The following is a 20,926-nucleotide window of genomic DNA, read 5'->3' on the forward strand; positions in this document are numbered from 1 at the left end:
TTACTTGTAGTCATCGCAAATACAATAATACCAGAACCAGAAGAGCTGTATTGGTAGTAACTATAAAAACAGCAATTTTACTATTAGAGCTGTATTACTACTAAATATGTATATTTAACAGGCTTCTTTCACTGAATACAGAAACCTGTTGATGTGTTATGTTTGCGGCGGCAGAATATACTACAGCTCTGTAGCTGACACAAATAGAATATTATTTTGTATAAATAATGAGTCGAATGGTTAATGTGTGATCTGCATGTGGAGCTGCTGGATTTAATGGAGTCTGTTCTGTAGAGGTGGCTGAGCTTGGCAAGGGTGATCATCACCACGCTAGGAAATAGACTACGTATTCTTTTAAAAAAATGTTTTTAAATTTAATTTTTTGGTCATCTATTCTTTCCCCCCTCTCTCCTTTTCTTCTTGCCAATTTCAGTCCCCCTTCTGTGTCTTCCCACGTCAAGCCAAAATGTATTCATAATACATTTCTGTCACCAACAGCCTTACAGAGGAACAGACGTGATGAATACAGATTAAAACTGAGAGGAAAAACTTTTCCTTCACAGTGCTGAGCAGCATGGGCTGATGATCGTTAGACTTAATAAACAAAAACAAAACAAGGACAGTTTTTGTTGAGCTTTCTTTCATCTATTTCACTAATTTAATCACTTTCCCCCTTTCTCTCGTTTCCTTTCTGGAAACCGTGCATATAGTTAGTAAAAAACAGAAACGTGCAACCGTCTTTCTTGGACTGCTGTTACAAACATCGCTGACAGTTAGAAATTCGCTTGACAGGACAAACTTTTCTCTAATGAACTAATAAATCGGACTCACACTGGAGAAAGAACCAGGGGAATTTTAGCTTTCTTTGGAACTCTTGCACATATAAAATTTTCTGCTAATTCAAATCAGTATTAAAGGAAACCTGCAGCATTATGCTTTCCTTTAGTTCATTTCAATGCCACAATGTTGATATGAAACTGGTTTCCCAATGTTTCCAGTGTCTTTCACTTCATGCAATAGCAGGTCCAGCAGTACAGTTAGTATGGCTCACCCGGCTGCCCTTAGCAGGATTCCAGGAATTGGCTAATGAAGTGAAAATGGGCTTTTAGGGAGGGATTTCTTAAACAGACAACAGATAAAAATGACTTGTTTCTGAGAGACAATCAACTAATAGCCCAGAGATAGAAATAAAAACAAAACAAAAGCTTACCCTTATGCATTCTCAGAGTTTAAAAAAAGAGCTGGAAATGCATAAAATGCATAAACAAAACTGGCAGTTCAATATTTACAAGTTTTTAACACACAAAGATGCCAAAGAGCTGGAAAATCACTTATTAATTCATGTTATTAGTAAAATGTACACTTAAATATACAAAAGCCACAGATGTCTAAAGCATTAACCTGTTTTTTCCCCATACTGTACATTTACTGTTGTATTTTGTTTAGACTAAGGGTGCTTTTGATGAAGAACTGAAGTCTAATCATATTGCTGTTTCCATCTGCAAAACCACCTCCAGGTTTTGCAGCTAAACTCTGACATCCTCCCGCAGTACAAGCAGGAAGCCCCCAAGACACCACCTCACATAATACTTCACTACTGCACCTTCAAGACCACTTGGGACTGGGTCATCCTCATCCTCACCTTCTACACGGCCATCATGGTGCCCTACAATGTCTCTTTTAAGACCAAGCAGAACAACATTGTTTGGCTGGTGCTAGACAGCGTAGTCGACGTCATCTTCCTGGTGGATATCGTTCTCAACTTCCACACCACCTTCGTGGGGCCCGGTGGAGAGGTGATCTCTGACCCCAAACTCATTCGGATGAACTATCTGAAGACTTGGTTCGTCATCGACCTGCTGTCGTGCCTGCCCTATGACATCATCAATGCCTTTGAGAATGTGGATGAGGTAAGTTTGGGCATTTCTACCGTTGTTAGAGGTGCAATTACCTAGAATTCGCACAAACCTAAATCTCAATTCAGCCCTGAAAGTGGCCAACAACATTAAAACCACCGGTCTAAATATTGTGTAGCTGCCTCTTGTGCTTCCAAAGCTGCTCTGATCCATCAAGGTATGTTCTCCATTAGACCTGTTACGGTGACGTTGTTGTACTAATTACCAAGATGCTAGCAGCATATCCTTTAAGCCATGCAGAGTCATGTTGAGGTGGCATTTGGAAGCCAAAGCAACATCTTGAACCTCAAACTTTTTTTTTAAAGTGTGGCAGTACGCATTGTTCTGCTGAATGGGGCTGAAGATACAGTTGACTTTGGTACATGTCAGTGTAACATTCGCATTAATGCCAGGACCAAACATTTCCCTCTTGTCAAAGGTGCTCAGGCCCTTTTGCTCATTTTCTTCCCTCCTCCTGCTCAACACATCCATTTCAAAATGTAATAGATCTGTTTCTTCCTAATATATTTCACCCCTTTACAGGTGCCATGGTAACAAGATGATTTATATTATTATTCACTTTACCTGTCAGTGCTTTTAATGTTGTGGCTGAATTGTGCACCTCTCAAATAACCTTTTGGACTATTCGTCAAATTTTTTGCCTTCTTTAGACTTCAGGGTTAAAAATCGTTACTGAAGTACACGATGCAGTGAATGAACAGAAGCTTTTGAGCTTTTTTTTTAAATAAACAGTGCCTAAGTGCTCAAGCTTTATAGTTCTTCTAGGATTGTCTCGCCATCTTCTGTCTATTCATGCAGTCCTCATCTCAATGCGTGATCTTGAGATGACGGGTTCGTATGAGAGTGGGCTTCTTCTTTTTGTGGCTGAAATGAGTAAACATTTAAAAGGGACTAATATGTTTCCCGGTACTGTTCTGTCTGTAGTCAGTCTGTCAGTTTGAGCCAGATGTGTAACAGATTATTTTCAGATGATTCAGAAGATGACTGATGATTGTTTTTTGATTCACCACATGGGCTTTAGTGGCTCCGTAATTCATTTACATCTAAATGAAAGGGATGTGATTACACAGCAAAAATCAGGCTTCGTGTTATACTTCCAAGATTACTGTAAGTTCTCTCGAGATGATGACTCATCAAGCCATTATGTCAGTTGTTTCCCACAGTTTGCTGATTGGTTGATTTTAAAGCTTGGGGGCACAGATGAGTCACAGTGAATGTTTGTGACCCCATTTACACCTGCTATTAACAGGCAGTCTGTGTCTGCACGTCTTATCAGGACAAGGTAAGAAGGCATTTAATTCAGGTGTAAATGCAAATGTAAAATGTGATGACATTGGCCAAACCAGGTCTGGAGATGGTCACAGCTTGAGCTGTAATTGGATCTTGTAATGTAATTGAATTCTGTCCAGTGTGGTCACTATCTAAAGAAATAAAAACATTTGATGAAATCAAATATATATTGGAAAGCCAAGAATTATGATTAATACCAAATGTAGCTGCAGGTTATATGTTGAAATCAGATGTACATGGGGTCATGTACTAATATGAAGGGGACGAATATGAAGCAAAATCTAAGCTCATCTTGCTTCTGTGATGCTATTAGGTTGTATTTTGGCAGATTTCAAATCTTTTTAGGTTAAAGGGATGCACAGAGGAGGAAAGATTTTGAATATTGGAGACAGGATTTGCTCTTCCTCTTCCCAGAAGAAAGTGAGTGTCTGCTCTAGGGCATAATGACTGAGCTTGAGCTGCATGGATTTTTAAACATGCTAAAAGGTACCGCCATCAGATTTTCAGAGTGGTGGAGAACTCCTATGTCCCAGCTTTTCCTCACAAGGAGGTTACAGAAAATACTGTTGTACTGATGTTCTCCTGCACATTAGAGAGTTTGATTTCTGGTTAAGGTTTCATAATGAGATCGAGCTCATTCTGAGTATTTTTCACGGCCACTTACCCCCATCAGATATCGTGCAGTTATATCAATATGGCCTCAAGTCCATTAAAGGTGATTTTCCACTTGATTTCCCAGCAGTTAATTATATTTCAGCCCGAGTGTACGGAGTAATCAATTGAACGTAGAATGAAAAGAACAACTAATATCTACTGAAGTTTTACTCGTGTAATTCTTCGTTTTTTATGTGTTTCAACATTTAATTATTTATGTTTGATTTTTGCTCTTGTTGTGACACTTGGTTGTGAGCTTGTGAAAAAACAAAGTGCGACTTGTGTTTTTTGCATTCAGTGTATACATGTATACATGTGTGTCTGCCAAGCTGGGCTTTAATCACATGAGTGCTCAGATGCCAGGAATAACAATAATAATACCAGCATTTAAACTACCAGCAGATGAATTTTAATCATCTATAAATTTTTCATTTCACACCTCTCTTGGCATTTTGTTCTTGTTAACATTTGGACTGACACAACATGCTGAATGTTCACACATTCTAGTGGCTTTTTTTGGTAACTATTCTTAACAGCTCTTAAAGGCACAACAAAGTTATCTTTCTGTGTTTTCTAACTTAAATGTGCACCTACGAATCAGAACCAGAATACTTTATTAATCCCAGAGGAAATTATGTGGTTACAGCTGCTCAAAGACAGTAAGGACAGAAATACCAACAGTATTAAATAATACAGTCACTGTCACAAATAGCTCTAATGTATAAAAATATCTCCAAAATCATACACAGAAGAGATAAAAAAAATATCACACTGACAGGTATTTTCATGCGAGGATGTACAGATGTTGTTAATTAACTTTTTTTGTATTTTTATATTTTATAATTCTTTAAAAATCCCAGTGTTTTAGAGAGATCATTTGTTCTGAAAGAAACAAATAGATATTTACTAAACAGTTTGTCATATACATAGATCTGTACTGTATGTACTCTATCTTCTCCTGAATGGGCAGGAAATCTGAATGAAACTTTGCATGAACAATGTCACACATACTGCAATTATCTAGATCTATACATTTAAAAAAAATATTCTAAATGGCAATTCTTTGGCTTTTTGCGATGTTACCTTCTCTGTTTGCGTTTCTTTCACGTGTCAGATTCAACATATGTTACACTTTTACAGATTTCCCCTTACATTTGTTATATTTAGTAATTTATAAGTCCTTACTTACGCAGTTTAAAAATAAACTAATTTCACTGTCACAACAAGTCGAGGATTACTTGTTTACATTCTTGCCCAACTGCTTGGCTCAGCTGGTTGTTGTGTTTGTGGCATTGCAAAGATACGTTGCCAACAGAGGAGTTGCAGAGTGCCCTCTGGTGAACAAATGAGCAATAGCAACAATCATAAGTGTTGAGTAGAAAGTTTAAAATGTTTATTTAGCTGCCGTCACAAATGATGATACCAATATATAATTGCAAATAGCTAATACTAGCTGATATATTGGTAGCACCCATAGATCAGTTGGACCAGTCAGATATTGTAATATTACGTTTTTGGTAAAGGTAAGAAAAAAAGTTAAATGAATCGATTCATGTTTTATAGTTTCTGTTTCAATTCAACTCATTACTTGCAGTATTACATTATGATTTCAATAACCTGTTAACAGTGAACAGCATATTAATGACATGTGCATAAATATGCAGTAAACACTGAGTGAAAACGGTTGCAGGGTTTTCAGACTATTTTCTTTTTCTATTTCAGCTGAAACATGGCGTGAGGGTTGAATTACTGGTAATTAATTCACGGCCCAGTGTCACAGCCAGCCTTAAACCTCCCCCTCAGCATGTTTTTGTGGTTGTTTGCATTGGCTGGCCAACTGTGTCCACTGTCAGAGTGAATGATGTATTATTTTGTGGATCATTCAGTAAGTGTCTGGAGCTGTGCTGCGTGTTAGTTCAGGTGTCTCTTGTCCTCCGGCCTCTCACCGCCGGTCGCTGATGGATTCGATGAGATCCCTGCTAGGTGGAGTTTTGTGTTGCTGCCTTTCAAATAGTATACAACAGTGAACTGGGAGAGGGGGTGGGGTGTGGGGGAGACAGGCAGAGAGGAAATCAATGGCACGTAAATTTCCAGAGGACACAGTCAAAGCCTCTCTGCCCCTCTTTGCCTAATTCACATTTTTGCTGCTGCTTTTCTGTATTAGCAGGCTAGAAGAATGGATGCATGCTGACTGAGGACGGTGTTTGGGCGGCTTAAGGTGTAATGTGAAAGGAGAAAGGCAGAAATTATTTTAGCCTCATTTCATCCTCGTGTTGATGCATTCTATGGCTGAAGCAGGCGGAAAGTATTTTTAGTTGTATTTTAACGCAGGTTTCAAATGTTGTCAAGCCATGCCAAAGCATGGTGAGATGTAGGTGCTGCCAACACATCCTTACACATACTTGCTTACACACAAACGCATGACTTTTAGGGCTCTCATAAGAGCCTTAAAAGTCATAACCAGCCATATATATATATATATATATATATATATATATATATATATATATGCAGAAGATACCAGAGTTTGGAGAACTTTTCTTTTCTGTCTGAATAACAACATAGTATAGCCATATGGCAATGTTCAGTATTTTTCATAATAACAAGGCTCGTTAGTCCCAATTATATTGTTTTTGACAATCAGTGACTGTACTTTGAGCCACAACACTGCTTAACATTGTGGCTAATCAAAACTAGAGATGCAGTTCCTCTATTGCTCATCTTTTAATGATTAACTTTGACTTTGAAGGATTTTAAGTGTCAGAAAATAAACCTAATGTCCTCAGAGAGCTGCTTTGCCTGGCCAGCTATCCCATACTCAGAGATAATCACTTTACAACGATGCAAAACAGAGAAAACTTGTGAAAATGTTTTCCATTTCTAGGGTATTTGAGGGAAAGTGAAAAAGAGAAAGTCATTACAACAGTGAAAACAAGAAAAGAATTAAATTGCATCTACCTAATTAACATAATTGTTTCAGCACATGAAACAATGAGAAAGTATTTTCTGAACAATTTAGAAAAATAAAAATAAATTAACCCTAAAACATATAAAGCATTACAAATCAGTTCAGTTTTGCACTGCTGCTTCCTGAGTCTGCTTTAAAAAAGTGCACACAGCTACATTCATCTTGCACACTGGTGAGGTGTTCTGGTCATAAACTAGGAGTAGCAATTAAAGGTTGTTATTTATCATCAGTTAAAAACTAGCATTTTGTAGGAATGTGATTAATGGTTTTTAATCTTTGCTTGTTTGTATATGCCCATCACATTCACCCAGAGCTTAATGTGACAGTTTGTTTTGACAAGTTCACGTCACATAGGAAGAGGTTGATAGAAGATAGAGTACTGTGCAAAAGTCCTGAGCTCTACCTCACTTCTTTATATTTGACAAACATACATGGAAAAACAGTATTTAAGGCAACAACAAGTTTGAGTTTATAGAATTTGAACAAGCCTTAAAGTCAGTATTTGGTTTGACCACCTTTATTCTTCATCACAGTCTGAGCTGTCTTAGGCAAGCTTTCTTCTAACTTATTTGAATGGTCTTCAGGTATAGATCATCAGGTATTTTTGTGTTGTCATAATTTCATCAATTTTGACAAAATCCCATCATCACATTAAATTCAACTCCAAACCATGACAGAGCCCCCAGGTAACACCAGTATGTCTTGAATAACTGAGCTTCTCACTCCAGCCACCCTTCAGAGGAAACTCATTTCCACTGCTAGTGTCCGTGACCTCATTGTTTTGGTCATTACCCAGAGTTCATGACCAAAGTTGAGATTAGGAACGTAGATTCACTTGTAAATCGACAACATCGCTTTTATGCTCAGCTCTTTCTTCACCACAACAGATTGGTAACTATCACTCTCCCTTCACTCTTGAACAAGAAGATACTTAATTTTGTCCACCTGGTGTAGTAACTAGTCCCAGACGCACACGGAGCACTCCCTCATTGAAAACCATGATCTTGAACTGAGAAGTACTGATTGTCATTCCTGCTGTTTTACACATCAGTGCAAGCTGGAGTTCACAACCAAGCCAAGAGAACAACATCATCTGCAAAAAGCAAAGATGAAATCTGGAAGTCAACAAAGTACAGACTCTCTATCATCCTGTCCAAATGATCTAATATGTAATTGTGAAAGATCCATGACAGACCCGCAGGCATTTTCATGCTTTTCAACATAAACTTTTATTTACGGCTGCTGTTTCACAGAGACGGCTTCAGTTTTTCAGCTCACAGCCGAGCACACACCAACAATAACAGTGACAGGACCTAGTTCAGTTGATTTATGCCGGCATGGTGTGATTGTGGATGCAGCTCAGGTGCGTCCGCCTCCCTCGCAGCTGCACCACAGACCACAAAACCTCATCGCCCGGCTGAGGCATGCAGGGATGTCTTAGTTCAGGGGGCTGCCCGCGTATCCAGTGGCGGTGGTGACGAGTTGGGTCCGGGGGCCACCTGCGTAGCAACCGGCGGACCTCACGGTGCACGGGCCTCTGGTAGGAATGAGGCAGGTCCAGACGGCGCGCTGGCCTCTGGCGTGGACGCTGTTGGACCAGCCGGCATGGCAACATCCGGCTTTGGCTGTGCAGGTCCCTCACTCACGCTGACCTCTAGCTCCATTTGAGCAGGACTCTCCGGCCCTCTGTCCATGCTCTCCAGCTGCGCAGGTCTCTCCCTGGCGCCGCCCTCCGGCTCCGGCTGCACAGCAGGTCCCTCTGGCTCCTCGACCTCCGTCTCTGGCTGAGCAGGTGAGTGAGTCGGTGGACGTGGAGGTAACATTTTAGTTATATATACAGTAATACAACAAAAATAAGCAGAATCCATGACAACCCCCCAGAGTACTGATGGCAATATGAGCCAAGCTCTAGCTTTGGTTGTACAGTGACTGAGTGGCCTGTAATTCTGAAGAATCCTCCACAGGATACCCCAAGACAAGTGGTTAAATTGCTTTGGTATTTTTCATAGTTTGTTTTTCAGTTCGTGATCTGACAGCTGGTGGTGTTTATCCTTTTTGAATCCAGTGGTGCCACTTCCAAAGATCTCTGCAGTTAAGTCTTTGAGTGAAATGTGTATTTTCACAGGATAGTGAATGTGTTAGAAAGGACAAGAGCAAAACCCTGAAGTTGTACAAAACTTTCCACTCTCCTCTTCTGTTCGTTCTAGTTGGCATTTTGGAGATAGAGGTTATGGATAGCTCAAAAATAGCAACACCCACACATACACAAGATGCATGGAGGTCAGCAATAACATGAACAGAGCAAGTGAAGTAGTCGGGCTATTACTGTAAAATCACAGCAGCAGAAAAAATGATGTAACGCTCGCATAAGGAGTGGTGCTGACTCTCCCTCAGGTTGCAGCAGGGTTGGTGTTGGATGAGGATTTGTGCATGTGTGCTGAAGTGGGTATTTGATACGCAAGTGTGGGAGTCAGGCACGGAGGAACCCCCCACGGGCCCGAAGCCACCTGCTGTCACAGAGGAGCCCGGAAGGCCATCGGGAGTTCACAGTGTGCATCTGCAGGCACTGCGGCTGCTCAAAAAGGTCTAATCCACCCTGACCTTTCTGCGTGCCGTGCATGTTGCCACAGCCATGGCTGGCCAAGCTGACAGGGCCGGGAGGAAGCTGTGTGCCATGCAGCTAGGGGTGGGGATATTAACACTGCGTGTGAACACAGAGACTGTAAGGCTGAAAGAAGATAACAGAAAGTGGGAAATGAATGTGCTTGCAGTAAATGAGTTATTATTGAAAGAACTGTATGGAGTAGTAGAGAAGTGATCAAAGATCAGTGTTTAGATGTGGGAGATTCTATGTATGAGCAGTGTTGGGCAAGTTACTTTGAAAAAGTAATTAGTTATAGTTACCAGCTACTTCTTCAAAAAAAGTAATCGAGTTAGTAACTGAGTTACAATATTATAAAAGTAACTAACTACTAGGAAAGCGTTACTTTAAAAGAATGTTTAACCCTCTGGGGTCCAGGATATAACTGCCTGTTTTTGACTACTTTTGATTTTACCTCTACATTTCACCTTGGCTCGTTTGGCCTCACATGTCTGAATTTACTGTTATTTTTTCATTTTGACATACTGTATTAACACAATTGATCTAAAATCAGACAAAAACATAAAATCAGTGTAGAAAAAAGTTCTTTTTTTTACTGTAACAACCACAACAATGTTTAATGGATCATTTTCATAACTTGAAATGCAAATATAAATTGTAAATTTTAAAAACTTGTGCACAAGTTTTGCAAACAACAAAGTTATTTGCAGCTATTTACCTAAAAATTATAACCATTTCAAACTATTTACAGAACAATCAGGTGTTCTGCATCAAATGCAGATGCTACAAAGATTAAATGCACCACTTTGCATTTAATTTCTGGCTTATTATTAATCTCCGTTGTCTTGTCTCCCTTCCCTCATCCCCAACCAGTCGTGACAGATGGTCGCTTCTCCCTGAGCATGGTCTTGCCAGAGTTTCTTCCTGTTAATTAGGAGGTTTTCCTTCCTGCTTTTGCCAAGTGCTTGCTTATAGTGGGTTGTCTGATGGTTGGGTTTCAATATGAGATGCCTTGAGGGAGCTGTCAAGGCACTTTATATCACTTTATGCCACTGTTGTCACCTCTAGAGCTGATGATATTTGTGCTTTATAGATACAGTTGAACTGGATTCTATTAAATTAATTCAAATTTTGCTGTTTAAAGTTCAAATGTCATTTTTTATCCATAATTCAGGAGTTCATACGTTAATTGTAAATTTAGTTTTACACATTTTAGTTCGCAGATTATAATCACAAGTTAACATAGATAATCAACAGGTCAAAGTTCAACTTCACTTGGACATCATAGCATTGTTTTCCAAAAGTATTTTTTGAATATACCATTCTTGAAAACCAGACAGTAGTATAAGAAAAAAAACATATCTATTTTGATTCGATCCTGAACATACTTGCTGCACAGTGTACAGCCCAATCTTTGCTCTAGATAACGATTGAATGGTGAGGTTATAACATTGTTCTGTCTAAACAATCTTATGTTAATATTTAATACAGTGTATTACAGTATATTATATTCTGAGTTGTGGAAAAGCCATTCAGTCATCCTCTCAGTTGTCATCACAAGTGTGAGATGCGTGAAAATTAATGATAGCTGTAAGCTATCACCCACTTGGCAATATAAACTACACAAGTGTAAACAAGTCTGTGTCAAAATGGCTGTGAAGCTTTGAAGAAAACATGACTTTAACACTGATAACATTACATAAAAACTCCTTATCAGGCCTGTAATTGTGTTAGGAATTGGAAAAATGGAGGGATTCTCCAGAGATTTCATAACCTGTTTCTTATTTAAGGTTGAAAGTGTTTATTTGATCAGTTGTCTGTCAGCAAGACTGCAATAAAAACTACAACAACAGTTTTCTGACAGTTTGTGTAAAGTTAGGTCATGAGCACATGAAGAACTCATTAAAGATTTGGATCACATTAAAAGTGCATGATCAGAGCCCGTCCCGTTCTTTCTGTTTTGCATTGTGTGAATTCAGCACGGAACGGAGAGAGCACACCTTTAGATATGCGATAGCAGGAAAAGTACAGATGGTTCAAAAAATGCATTTCTCCATTTATAGGTTTAATACATTTTGGCACAGCAGTGAAAAAAATATGTGAAAAATGATTTGCTTCTCATTTATTTTGGAAAGCATAAAATTCCATCAGCGGCTCGCTGACTCATTCTGTTCAACACCGACCGGCCAACTTCTCTCAACCTCAGTGGAATAGCCAAAAGAAAGTATGTGTATGTGAGTTATGGTGGCCCTCAGTTAACTGTTAAATACCTCACCTCAGTCTTTTCCTGTTGTCACCACTGGTTTGACGAAAGAAAACTGTCGATGTGTTGCACTCTCTGCATTATGTGTTGGTGACTGTGTTTTAGATTGACCCCTACTGTATGAGCAGAAATGTAACAGGTACTAGCTGTGGGAAAATTTGTAGTGCAAGTTAATGCATTATATAAAATGAACAGAAATTGCATTTTACTAGCTATAGCATGCCTGGTTAGCAGGGTTAACCTCTGACATAGTTTCTGACCAAAATGATGTACAACACTGAGCCATTTTGAAACAGATGGAAAACAAAACTGGTGATGAAGATGCCCTCTAATTATTTGTTCTAATTTTTTGCTAATTTGTTTTGGTGTTGTGTCTCCTCTCTTTCTATATCTGCAGATATGAATTGTATATGTTGTTATTGGAGCTATTTTGGGGTACTAGGATATGGGAAAGATATTTACTTTCACATTTTCTCTCATGTTTTAATGTCAAATCAAACATTATATGGGATCAAAACCCATATAAAAATATTTTTTTCATTCTTTTTTGGCTGCTTGGAGAGGATTTTGCGTTTGGTTCCTGTTTTGCATGAAGTGACAATTGAAAACACAGTCAAATCATGAGATTTTACAACAATTTTGAGTTTTAATGCTTGTTGCATTAAACCCTGACAACACACTAAGCTCCCAGCGCTGTTAGGAATACTCAACAATGTGTCCTGAGCTGTGGAAATAATAAAAGAAAAAGCCTGCACTGTGAAAAAGAGCTTCCCGATGGACACATAATTTCTGCCTGTACTCCGTCTCTCTTCGCCATGCTTTCTTTTGATAAACAGGTGCTTATGAGCCATGATTTTACATGCGTTGCTTGCTCTTGACTCATGCTCTTTTCATCTGCACTGCTCTGTCCTGTGGCTGCTTAATTTAGAGGCATTTACATATGAGCTGGGAGCTGTCCGAGTCCTTGGGGAGGCCTTTGAAGCTGCGCCTGCAGAGAGGAGAGGTGGGGAGGGCTGCAGAGGGCTGCCTGGGATTGTGGCGTGAGAGAGTGACTCAAAACCTGCAGCAGGAGTTAAGGTGAAGTTGCAGCTTTGACCTTCTTGGTCCAGTGAAGATCAGGCCAAGTTAACAAAGAACTCAATATTAAAATGAGTCTTCAACAGCAATAGTAGTGACATAAAATGTTTCTCTATCACTGCCTTGAAGATGAGCACAGACGCAGATTCATCCTTATGTGTGGTGCAGCCAGTGCTTTTAGTATTTTGGAAGCGTGTGTGAGAGCCTGAGGTATTGTAATTTCTGGCACCAGGACTGTTGCTACAAGAGCTGGATCTAAAACTGGTGCTAGGGTGTGAAGCAGCTCACACTTCGGCTTTGATGGGAGAGGAGGTTCCAACTAAAGATGCAGCTCAGACTCAGAGCTGAACACACTGTAGTGAACTTGTAGGAAGATCCCCATATGCTGTACAATACGTGATAGGATGTGTAATCTTTAGTAAAATCTGGAATTTTGATTTAGTTTTGTTGTATGAATTAGGTCCTGTTGCCATAGTAATGACATGGACTCATTAACCTTTGACTAGACAAGTAGTTAAGAAAAGCAATGGATAGAATCAAATGCTGATAAATACTATTTTTCCCCCGGTACATCCCATATGTCACTATTTGCATAGCACACTGTTTTAACCCAAACGATACAATTTACTTAAACAGTTTTTCCTTGTATATATATATAAAGGGAGATTTGCAACACATTAAATTCAGCTCACATGCCTCGTTCTCTCAGGTATCCTTATTTATAAAGCACGTAACATATAAAAGTAGTTCTACTTTCTCTCTTACTCACATATTCTCAGTTAGTTTCTTCCACTGTAGCTACCATATGCATCTGCTACCTGGATCATACAAGCAACAAACAGCATTTTTTGGACATATTTAGTTGAGTCAGTTTCACTGCACTTTTAGCTCCCTGGTCACTTCCTTTCCCCTCAATGATTAAATGCCAGATTACTTCCTATCAGGCTAATTGAAAGCTGTTACTCTAATAACGTTACTGGAAAGAATTAGTAAGCAAGTCTATCTCATTTGTACCCAAGGTGCATTGGTCAATTTGTTTTTAAAGACTTTTTCAGATGGTTTCCGATAACTGTTGTACTGAATTGGGGGAAAAAAAATCTCCTAGAAAACATACATGAGTCTAGTGTATATCAGTCTAGTGATGCTGTCAGGCTTTCAGTCAGGGTGAAATAATGTTTTACTGTAAAGCTAAAGGCCAAAGCTCTGGTCTTCTACTCAGGTCAGAGTAAAACGAGGGAGTCAAGTGAGCTGGCTTCCAGCTGCAGACGGGGAAACTGAGGTTGAATGCTGATGTCAGGATGGAGGTGAAGGCTCACAGAAAACTGCAGCTCGCCCTGTCAGCAATCTCCCTCTTTATTACATAACATCCTTAGATAACCCTCCTGGCTCTGGCCCCGTCTTCTGTTCCATCTTTTTGCTTCAAAGTTGAGTTTTTTTTTTTATTTTCTAATGTTGTAAATATTTAGCTAGGGGCTGTACAGTGTTGGCCCCTGCTGCTCTGAATACTCAGCTTTGTTAATTGTGTTAAAACACTTTGTGCAGAGCGTGCAGAAGCCTCGGGGGTCCTGGCTGCTACTCCTGTTTTTAAGAAGAATGAATGACTTATGTTTATTTTTTATGAGCCTTGTTCTCTGCTCACTGGGTATGTGTAGATTTTTGACATAAAGAAAATATAAAAGAATCTATTTAGAAGACAAACACTGGTAGCAGAGGGAGCTTACTTACTAGCTGAATGAAAATCATTGGATGATGTCAAAATGTTGACCAACGTATGGACTAGTTGCCATCTCTTCTGTTGCATGTGCAGTTTCTAGTTACTTATCAGCAATATGCTGTTTAGTAATGGAGCAATATCAGCTTACACTCCACTGACTCATATTATTATACGTTCAAGTTTGAAAGTAGTTCATACTAAATAAAGTGACTTATTAACACCCTGGTTGAAGTAATGTTTTTGCTACCGTTTGCGTTTCTGTAATTCTGGCTGCAAACACAACAGCTCAAAAGGTTTTGAATGAATTCTGATAAAACTTTTCAGACGTATAGAGTGGAGTCATGTAAACAATCACATCCACCAAGATCGTCAAGGTCAACTTAATGATTTATTGGTGGAAAATTGACAAAACGCCTTCTAACTTAGAAACTATGATTCTTCCAAGTGTGGTGTCTACTGTATAAAGCTTTTAAATATCAGGTCACATTTGACCTCTGACCTCTCCTACAATATGGATCTGAAGCTCAACAAGATAATAATGCTCTGTAGAGCTATTTAAAACCATGTTTCGTACTGCTACTGTTTGTATTGACATTTAGGCATACAGAGAATGATATATGAAGATTCTAAATATCTACTATACTTTGGACCTCTGACCTCTTCAAGGTCAAATAAAGTCAAACTTTCATGAAATGTCTTGCCTTCAAAATTATTCTTAAATTCTACTGCCTTTTCACATCTGATCTTTATCTGATTTTTACTGCGCTACAAAGTTCTTAAAGTACGTTTAAAAAACAATAAATAAAACAAAATTAATATATAGACAATACAATACTATTACCCTTAACGGTAAACACAGCCCAGAGAGTGGGCAGTGTTTACCTGCAACACAAACACAGCCCAGAGAGTGGGCAGTGTTTACCTGGCAAAGGTTGCGCCTTCAAGTGCTTCTTTTTTTGATGCTTTGTAATGTCGAACAGAGATGCAATTTAAGACATTTCTAGCCTAATCTCTCATTTATATTTTACAGCTTTTGAGGAACCGTATGTATTGAACCTTTAGACTGCAGAGTACTGTAAAGAAGTATTCTCTATAAAACTGCTGATCTCTCGGCACATTTTTCATTTGATATGTCCAAAGACAGTTTTGTTTTCAGCTGCATAAGCACCTGCACACTGTGATAATTCTGTAAAGACTCGTTAGAGTTTAAGTGGGGATGACACCAAAAATAACTGAGCTCCAGGTTTTGTTTTCTTTGTATACACGTGAATTTTAGTGCGTGTACACCCCCTGAAACCATGTTCCTGCTTTTGACAGACCTTTCCCTTTCAGGCGCCTCGGCAGTGATGTGTTGCAAAGGAGACAATAACACGGCTGAAAAGAGTCGTAGTGTTATTTATTTACTTTGTCTCATTCGCTGATGTTAAAAGTATGGTGTGCTGTTGATGCTTCGGGCCTTTCTGCTCAGTTTTTTTTCTAATGCCGTCTTACTATAATAAGACTGCGAATCAGTTATGAGTATCATTATTATTAACGCTTATACTGAACCCAGACTAATGATATCAGTGCTTTAGTCTTAACCTCTGGGGCTGAAGCCAGCTGGAAAAACTGCAGTACCTCTAATGGCCATGTCAGCAATGACATTAAAAAGCCGTTTCAGTGGTTTTCGGCTGTGTGATTACCACATGTTAAAGAAATATGTATGACTGCTTTCATGCGTCTCTAAAATTAAAAACATCCTGTCTCAGAGTGATGCTGAAAACTAGTTTGTGAATTTATTATGTTTAAACTGGACTGCTGTAATTCACTATTATCAGGCTGTCCTAAAAACGCCCTGAAAGGCCTTCAGTTGATGCATGCATGAGTAAGACTGCTGATGGGGAGAAGAAAGAGAGAGAATATTTCTCCTACATTGGCTTCTCTTCATTGACTCCCTGTTAAATGGAGAATTTAATTAAATTTCCTTCTCCTCAAATAAAAGGTCTTGAATAATCAGGACCTAATAACGTAGTAGTAGTAGTACACTGAAAAAATAACCTATTGGATTGACATGAAAAAATATGTACAGTACATCGGTTGCAGGAAGTAAACTTATGTTTAGTCAACTTTATGTTTTTTATAACTGCACAACTTTTACATGTTAAATTAACAAGTTATCGTCATGTTAATATAACACAAAAATGTTTGTTCACATTTAAATTTTTTTTAATGTTGAGTGTATTTAGTTACCTTATGTTAAACCGATATAATTCTTTCATTTTAATGTATGTGTTTGTCTTGATAATCAAAAATTACAAATATCTGTTGGTCTATCAGCTAGTAGACCTGATGTCCTCTGGTTTGTCATGGGCATCTGTGTTTGGAGTGTTCATCATTCTCACTGTAGTCTCCTCAGTGCTGTGAAATGAGCAGTTTCTGCTCTGCATCAAACCAAAGCTGAGGAACCTGTAAGATTCTGGGCCAAAATATCCTTTAGCTGGATGAACTGGATGTCTTAGAGTCTAGGGAAGTCAGTATGTAGGGAAGGCACACCCACAGTGCTCAAGAGTTGGCAGTTCGCCTTGTAATCAGAAGGTTGCCGGTTCGAGCCCCGGCTCGGACACTCTCGGTCGTTGTGTCCTGGGGCAAGACATTTCACCTACTGGTGATGGCCAGAGGGGAATTATAAAGGGGAATTGTAAAGCGCTTTGAGGGGTCTCAAAGAGCACTATATGAATGCAATCCATTATTATTTAAACCAACTGTTAACTGTATATTTCTGTATATTTAAGTATTATTATTCATATTGCCGCATTCATTGACCTTGTTTATAGGTAATTTCATTATTTGATCACATTAAATTGTTCCTAATTTAATGTTTAAAAGCACTTGAAAAAGGCAAAATCCCATGTAAAATTAGGGCAACAAACTGTATTGTCATTACTGGAAATAACCGTATTTTTATGAGTAAGTTATTTTCTGTTATTTTACGGTATTATTTTGGCGCCCCAGCTGCCGGAATATTACTGTTTTTTTAAGATGTTTTTTCTAACAGTGCATATCCATAAACTGAAGCTTGACATTGGTGTTAAGGCTGCAGTGTTTTAGTCTCTCTTTGTAAGTGCTGTAACAGATCCAGGAGTCCATCTTCAACTCTGTCTATAGTCCATCTCTGGTCCTTGAAGTCTTCATGGATCAGACATTGAGCAACATTGCATGTCTGTTTAAGAGATTAAAATGATTGTTGCATATACTTCATATTAGGAAAATGGTTATTTTTGCTGTATTTTGTTGCGAAATCAGTTTTACCCCGGTTCATTTCATTCCTCGAGCATCCAGAGATGCACCGGACTCAGTAGTTATTTCACAAAACCTTTATTCATCTTTATTCATCTTCATTTAAGCATGCACTTCTAGAAGGGAAGATGAGGCCGATGTCCCTCTGCAAAATCTTCATCCCCTTTGTTAGTTACAGCCAGCTTTATAGAGGCGACCCCATCATAAAACCCCCATGGTGTGCTCCAAACTCTGTGTCTGTGTGTATGCACGAGCACGTGAGTGCCTGTGTGTGCGCGTACCCGTATGCCTATGTGAGTGCACGTGAGTGAATGTATGTGCGTACCTGTATGTATGTGTGAGTGCACGTGAGTGACTGTGTACGCATGTGGGTGTGGGTGCGTAACAGTTAAAGCACTGTGGGTGTGTGTCTCTATGTACGTGACTCCCTGCCGGTCATAAAAGTCCATCTCCCTTCCAGACCACAGTTATCCAGTTACAAATGTTGAGACCCCCACCCAGGTATCCTCTGGGGAATTTCCACTCAGCATTAACTCCTCTTTGTCTTACTTTCACAGTTCAACTGGGGGAGGGTCTCCTACAATCTACTCCTAAGTTCATGACACAGTCAGGCCTTTATTTATATCCAGGGCAGTGTCAGTGTCTCACAATTCTATATCCTATCTAACACATTCCTAAACTCTAAAATAAGCTAAACATTCCTACAATTTTCATCCACATACTGATGAGGGGGAAAGAAAAAAATAAATAAAAAAATAAATACTGTCATCGTCGTCATCATCGAGCATTTTTTTATAAACACCAAAAAATGTGATTTAACCCACTGGAGTCAATGCCTGCGACAATGTGTCCAAATCACATGACCCATTTAACGTAGCAACAGGACACAGCCTCGTCGACTCTCCATTTGGACAGTTGACAGCCAAGTAAAACCAGAGCTATGATAAATATTTTGCACCATCCTTTTTCAGAATACTGTCGTCACATTTAGTGCAGGAAGAAACGGTGAAAAAACAGATTTTCTAAGACAAGAGCTTACAACCTGAAAGTGCTTGCAAGTAAAACAACCCCTCACCAAAAAACACCCATGTCAATCAATCGTTGTTGTTGTTGTTGTTGTGTAGTTAGTGCATAGGCTTGTTGTTCTTTATTGCTTTATGTGCTAACATAAGTAATTTTATTTCAGGTACCTGTGATATCTAAAGCAGCATTTCATGTCAACAAATAAATTAAAGGGAGTAAATGAAAAAAATTACTAAATACTGAAATCGTATGTAGATCAGTCAAAGCGAACCAGTCTACAAAAGCTTTGAGCAGAGAAACATCCACAGACATACTCAGAGCTTTAATATATTTTCAGGGCTTGTAAACAGGATACAAAACATTGGGATAATTTTTACATTGAAGCTTGGGTCAGTGTAACTAAGTGTAACTTATTACTAATTATTACTTTTTAGAAAAAGAATAAAAACCAAATCTATGGAGAAATAAGCATCCCAAACATATGTTTCAACCAGCCTTAGTTCAATATTATAGTTTGTCTTTGGGATGCACAAAAAGATAGAGATCCTAGTGTTTCTGTGTATGAAAAGTAACATGTAGTAATCCAAATGGTCAAACACCGGAGAACCAGTTCAGTGTATCGTTTTATCAAGCGTTTACCAGCATCTATTTTTCTGCTTTACTGAAAAATTTTGAAAAACATTTACAATCATTAATCTTAAATGTGATTCTCTATTTAAATTCTTGGCTGGTTTAGGTTCCTAATTGTGTTGTGAAAGATAATGATGGATTATAGAGGCTAATAACTATGTTTTCTCTGTGTTTTTCTCAGTTTTGCTGGTTTTCCCCCCGTTGAGCTTTGAGCTGCATAACAATTTATTTCTAAATGACAAAATGTCATTTAGCTGTAATTTTGATGGATGCTGAAGTGCGGCTTAGAACATAATCGTCTCTCTTGTTTTGCTGCAAATCGCTTGACCATATCTACCAGTTAGATGGTAGCTGCTTAATGATATATATTGTAAAGTAATGAAAATTGGGCTTGCTGTTATGAATAGGAACACCTCAATATCTTTACTACTTGATGTGGTTGTAAAGATGCGTCTTATTTGTTGCACATATCCTAATTTGGGTAGTTCAAGTCTTGATAGTAGGGTTATTTTTTTAGTCGTGAACATAAAGCACTTTTTGAATGAAACAATTAACTTGCAGGTAAACTAAAAACAACAAAAGCACGCTGTAATTAGAGTTTTCTTTACTCCATAATTCATTTTCCCTTGTGCAGCTCTTATGTAAGCACATAAAAGGTCTCTAACAAACTTTTTCAAAAGTTTTAATTGCTGCTGTGGGCAGCTCTGATTTTCTGCCTGTTTTGATTACATGTAAAAGTATTGTTGCAACAAAATATCAGTCTCAACATTTCTACACGTGTTTCAGGGTTTCATTTCCCCCGTTGTGATGACACTGTTAAGAGAGATTTGACATGGATGCAACTTATAATACCAATTTCTCTCTTTTCGTACTCGTCCTGCTCCTTCCCCATACCTTCCTACATTTCTAATATTTATTTTTTTCCCTTTTCCTTCCTCCTTTCTCTCTCACTGCTGCTCAGGGCATCAGTAGCCTGTTCAGCTCTCTGAAGGTGGTCCGCCTGCTGCGTCTGGGCCGGGTGGCCAGAAAATTGGACCACTACCTGGAGTATGGTGCTGCTGTTCTGGTCCTCCTGGTCTGCGTGTTTGGACTGGTGGCCCACTGGCTTGCCTGCATCTGGTACACTGTGTTTGAAATGATTTCAAAAGTCATTGAAGAAACCTTCCCTTGTAGTAACATCTAAAGGCTGCTGCTGGCTCTTCTAGGGATTTACCTAACCTCACTGCACCTAATTACTCATGCATGCTCATTGCTTCCTTGTCCCTATCTGTGTTTTAAAAATCATACACTGCTGTTCTGCTTTGTTTAGTTTCTTCCACATGATATTGAGTAATATGCTAATTTAATTTGCCCCATAGCAAGATTAGGGGAACAGTTCCCACATGAAAACACAGAAACCCACTTCAAATCGTTCCTTAATTTCACATAATCATGAACATTTAACACAACAATATTTTTCTAACGTATTGCTCACTGAAATGTAGTCCATGGTCATTTTTGTACATTTCTTGTA

At 38.8% G+C, this 20,926-nt stretch overlaps 1 protein-coding gene across 1 annotated transcript in view; it reads left to right on the plus strand.

Annotated features, from left to right (window-relative positions):
• kcnh5b (potassium voltage-gated channel, subfamily H (eag-related), member 5b) overlaps window positions 1-20,926 on the plus strand; it is a 186,179-nt gene that overhangs the window by 39,644 nt on the left and 125,609 nt on the right. The window contains exons 6-7 of the mRNA XM_084915478.1: window positions 1,518-1,910; window positions 20,375-20,532. Coding sequence (XP_084771604.1) covers window positions 1,518-1,910; window positions 20,375-20,532 — 551 coding nt within the window. The remainder of the gene's footprint in view (window positions 1-1,517; window positions 1,911-20,374; window positions 20,533-20,926) is intronic.

This window comes from Perissodus microlepis, chromosome 19 (assembly GCF_051167445.1).
Source record: "Perissodus microlepis isolate ML-2025 ecotype Zambia chromosome 19, ASM5116744v1, whole genome shotgun sequence".
In the NCBI taxonomy this organism is placed as follows: Eukaryota; Metazoa; Chordata; class Actinopteri; order Cichliformes; family Cichlidae; genus Perissodus; species Perissodus microlepis.